Here is a 4,624-nt window from a genome sequence, read left to right as displayed (position 1 = left end):
TCCTCCTCTAACTGGCTCATCCTATAGGGTGGTATACTTACAGGTGGAGAACCAGGGACTAAATCTATGTAATGATCTACTGCCCGTTTTGGTGGCAAGCCTACCAGCATTATATCATTAAAATCATTTAACACTTCTTTAATTCAATATGTTCAACCACACTTCAATCATCGATATCAGATACACAAAGATACAACAAATGAAGAAAATGGAATCAAAACACATTGAAACACATCATAAGAAGTTGTTTGTAATATATTCTGAACTTCGATCACATTTACAAGAGGTCCCTCGGCGGGATGTATATCATCACACTGTATCAAATGACGGGTGTCCCGTGCAAAAGAGAAAAGGTATGTGCTTCCCAATCAAATTGGACATCATGGGTTTTAAACCATTCAATGCCCAACAAGTCTACATGATCCAAGTACATAACATAGCAGTCCAAAATATATTTGTAGGCTTGAATCCGGATAGGAAGTCGATCCACCTTGCCATCCCAAAGTCTCTGACTATGTCGACTGTAGTTGCTGGCCGAACTTGCAATGTGGCAGTCTGTGGCAGGTCAGTCGGATCGACCACATCATCAGTCTGGTTTCCTAGCTTATAAAAGGACCCATTGAGGGGGCAGTCCTCAGTTCAGCTTGGCAGCAGTCCTCGGCAAGTATTGGGCTCCACAGTGTGCATACCTGCAGGCTATAGGAGAATACATGTGAGTGCAGGAGAAAGCAGCATGCAGAACTCATCTTAGAGCAAGCTATTGAAGCCTACGACAGGCACATGGTGATTCAAGAGGGGTTCTATGCAAAAGGTTCAGCAAACAGAGTTCATGTTAGTGCCATACCTCAGCGGATGTTTGCTGCAAAGTGTCGATACACTTTTGAAGCTTCTTTTGTACAGACTTCAATATCTATGGAAGAGATCTACTCTGGCTATACATTAGTGTATTCTCTCTCTATCTGATTTGAAGTGCTTGCCATATCCTCTTGTATCTGCACGAGTCTTGAAGCAAGGTAGGTGTTGTACCACAGCATATCTTCTGCACTAGATGTCTTGCACTCTTAGTTGGTAATTACAAGGACACTGTTCTATCTACACGTTGTCTTAGCTATGCTATGCTGCAGGCACGTGTAGGTGTGTTTTCCAACATGCCACACAGCTAATAGAAGATTGAAGAGATGCCTATGCATCGCCAAAGACTACATTATTGGTTGGAATTGGAAACCAAGAAATAAGCGATTGATCCACAAAAATTTTATGAGCTGTTGTGAAGGAACTGCCTGAATTGACAAGAACAAGAATATAAAAATTCTTGAATTAAAGTGCTATGACAAACACAATTTTTGGCTTGAGAGAGATTAAAGGAGCTGAAGATTTTACTCCCTTGACGACCCCAACTGGTCTTTTCCCAAAATTAATGACAGATTTGAGTCACATCACTGTCGTGAATTTTGAATAGCCATGTGCCTTTGTGAAGCCAAAACTCGCCTGCAATACTTTTTCATGTGCCCAAACCCGATTACCAAAGAAGCATCTCGAATGGCCTTGATCAAGATTGGAAAGTCTGTTTTTCTGTGTAAACGGTTTCTTGAAAGACAATTTATTTTAAATTGTGCATTTTGGACATAAAGAATGTCCATTGGAGTTGGACCCACGGTCAGTATCAGAGATTTAGAGGAAGAATTCGAACATTTGAAGAGTATTTTGGGGGATTGAACTCAATTCTTGCTTGTTCAAACTTTTGGGGCTGTGATCTTGAATATGCTGAGATATGCCCAAGATGGAGACTGAGCCAGAGGAAGACAACATGTTACCATCGACCCTTGAAGTCAATTTAACACCAAAACTGTTTCGACAGGCACCTACTTGAGCTCATGGAGTTGTGTCAAAGCATCCTTAATCGTGTCTGTTTTTCCAAATGCGCTGGACAAAGCTAAAAGCAAATGTGGCCATGAAGACTTCGTTTCTTGATCCAATTGGTGATACGAAATAGGGGCAAGACCCTGAAAAGTGGGTTCCTCAACATTTTATTGATCATTCCACCTATGATACTCAGAAAGATTATCGAAGTGATCCACCCATAAATAAATCGTTTAAGTCATCATGGCCAGAGCGGAGCGTTTCTAGAAGCTAATCCGAGTGGACAAGCTCGGAAAGCAATGTCGCCAGAATTTCTGGTATAATCTGAGATCCAGATTGTTGCAGCTCCTGATAGACACCGTCATACTCCATTTCCATAAACTGGTCTGCTGCGTCCCAACAAAACTTCAACAGACAATATGGACCATGGAGAATCGAACAAGAGCAGAAACAAGACACAGACCACTAAGATAGAGAATTTGTTGAGCCCCAAAAATTTTTCCAGCCTTCTCTCTTCCCCATTTTAATTATCAGTTTTCAGTTACAACGTCAAGAACCGTGACGTGTCCAAAGGTTCATTCATCACGATATTAAGAAGGTGAGGGCAAACACAAATAGAAAGGAGAAAAGAAAACCTACCTAGTAACCAAAAGCAACGCATATACATGCAGGGTTTTTAAAGGTCTCCATTTGTCATTGAGCCACCTGTACAGTTCCTTGGAGACTGAGTCACCATCAGCACCGAAAGTTGCCAAAGATGACATTCACTAGCGCCCTGTCAGGTATATTAAATATAGGTGGAAGATGTCCCTGCTGACCAAGGCATGATTTAGGCTGTCATATTGGTCCTTGATAGTTGCAACCTTTCTGTAATCAATGGCACTATTTTCCATCCTCAAACGCAATTAAGATAGAATCGAAATGGCTGAGGCCCGTTAAGAAAGGTCATCCCATATTGAATTCATCACAGCAACGACATAAAACCCCATACCTAGTCAAATGTAAGCCTGATTCATTGGGTTTGAACCTTTTATTTGGTATGACCAAACGCCTAAACAGCCCCGCTACTCGGGCTCAAACACCGTAAATCCATTGACATCCGCGCCTTTAAGCATCTCGAGCTGCTTGGAGCCACGACGAAGCAAGTACTCGATCTGTTGAAAGTCCTTCCGGCCGACGGATTGAGCTTTATTCCGGAATTGGGAAGCAACATACTGCTGGATTCTGAGGCGGGCATCAGGGGGCTTAGATCGAGCGGCGCGCAGAAAAGAGCGGTACAAGCTAAGGACTTGTTTCTGGATACCTGAGAGGCGCTGCTGCACTGGCATAGCCAGACCTCTGCAAATTTTAAAACTTGAAAAACAAAATGCCCATGTCTTTCCTTTTGAACACAAAAATTGAAGACACTTGGCCAAGAGCCTTTAGCCCAAGCTGCTAACGCTTGTGGGTGTGTATGTGCCCTCCTTAGGGATTCTATGCGCACTTTCAATTTCAGTACAACGCCCAAAAAAAAACAAGGTGAATAGGCATTCATATAGCCATAGAGGGTGGTGGAGATGATGAATTGAAAGCCATGAGAGAGAGACTCTAAAAATGTGGAGGATATCTAGAGGAAACAATCTTGTTTTCACAAATGGAGTGCATTTAATCAAAGGCAACCCAAACCACATAAAATCCACAACTAAAAGGCCATAGTTTGAAAACAATACGTGAGGGAAGAAAGACTAGGCATTAAAGCACTTTGACAATGGAGCCTCCAACAATAAAGAAAGCTTCACTTGCAATAACTAATGGACCAGAATTTCCAAATTTCCAATAATCTAGATTTTTAGCTTTGCAAAAGTAGAACCGTTGCTAAGGCTACCCAGAGGGCAGGCCAAAAAGCGAAGACACGTAGCCAAGATCGTCCAGACCAAGCGGCTAAAATATGTGGGTGTGTATGTATGAGTCCTCAGTTCTCAAGCCCAAGAGCATTCAGACCAAGCCGCTAAAATATGTGGCCAAGATCATTTAGACCAAGTGGCTAAAATATGTGGGTGTGTATGTATGAGTCCTTAGTTCAAGCCCAAGAGCGTTTAGACGAAGCTGCTAAATGTGTGGGTGTTGTATGTGCCCAAGAGCGTTTAGACCAAGTGGCTAAAATATGTAGGTGTGCATGTGCAAGTCCTGAGTTCAACAGCTAGCATTATATCTTATATGGAGGCACTATGGGCCCACCATGCTTCATACAAATGTTGGCACCTTATCCGCCATACGAAGCTGATTTTAACAAAATGGCCACGTGTCTTTTGCTCCAAGCATGGCCTTTGGCCGGTTTCACATGCATTCACCAAACAACGGGCCTTGAATGTTCGCACCTTGAAATTCAACAAAATCCTATAGGTCCACCCTTGCATTCAGAAAGGACAAACGGATATCATGGTTTTAGCCAGTAGTCCAATTCTCCCATTGGTCCAATGTCTCTAAACGTGCACACTTAGGTGGGGTTTCCCTTTCGGGTGACAATCTAGCTTTGCTTGGGCATGACTCGATCTTGATCAAGTTTTGTTGTGACTATAGAACCCATGTATGAGTCAACCTTAGGGCCATAATCTATATCTCAAAGCCCAAAGGACAAGCCAACTGACACATCTAGTCTTAATCAACCTCAGAGCCATTCTCTGTATCTCAAAGCCCAAGGGACAAACCAATTCAGGAAAGGAATGCAGAGCTTATCAAGGTAGAGGGACAAGCAAGGAAGAGAGGTGGAGGGGAGGGAGGTGAA

General features: G+C 42.7%; 1 protein-coding gene across 2 annotated transcripts; it reads right to left on the bottom strand.

Moving 5' to 3' along the window:
* Positions 1–1,403: 1,403 nt before the first annotated feature.
* Positions 1,404–3,428, bottom strand: LOC147898403 (LYR family of Fe/S cluster biogenesis protein). Of its 2 annotated transcripts, none has more exons than XM_087379376.1 (2): positions 2,500–3,427; positions 1,404–2,246 (listed from the first exon to the last, which is right to left on the bottom strand). In XM_087379376.1, exon 1 carries the CDS (start codon positions 3,186–3,188, stop codon positions 2,925–2,927), a length of 264 nt encoding a protein of 87 aa, XP_087235502.1. In that variant the 5' UTR covers positions 3,189–3,427; the 3' UTR covers positions 1,404–2,246; positions 2,500–2,924. The 2 variants fall into 2 exon arrangements, with proteins under 2 accessions (XP_087235502.1, XP_087235503.1); XM_087379377.1 differs by lacking the exon at positions 1,404–2,246 and having other exon boundaries at positions 2,264–2,670; positions 2,852–3,428.
* Between the last annotated feature and the right edge of the window lie 1,196 nt (positions 3,429–4,624).

Source organism: Dipteris shenzhenensis, chromosome 9 (assembly GCF_047967505.1).
Source record: "Dipteris shenzhenensis isolate YYH24624 ecotype China chromosome 9, Dip_SZ_1.0, whole genome shotgun sequence".
Lineage (NCBI taxonomy): Eukaryota > Viridiplantae > Streptophyta > Polypodiopsida > Gleicheniales > Dipteridaceae > Dipteris > Dipteris shenzhenensis.
The sequence above is the reverse complement of the archived record's forward strand: the minus strand, read 5'-3'. Positions and strand labels throughout refer to the sequence as shown.

Bases quoted from the DNA above. Each gene is read 5' to 3' on its own strand.
- LOC147898403 (XM_087379377.1), bottom strand. From the start codon at position 3,188: ATGCCAGTGCAGCAGCGCCTCTCAGGTATCCAGAAACAAGTCCTTAGC.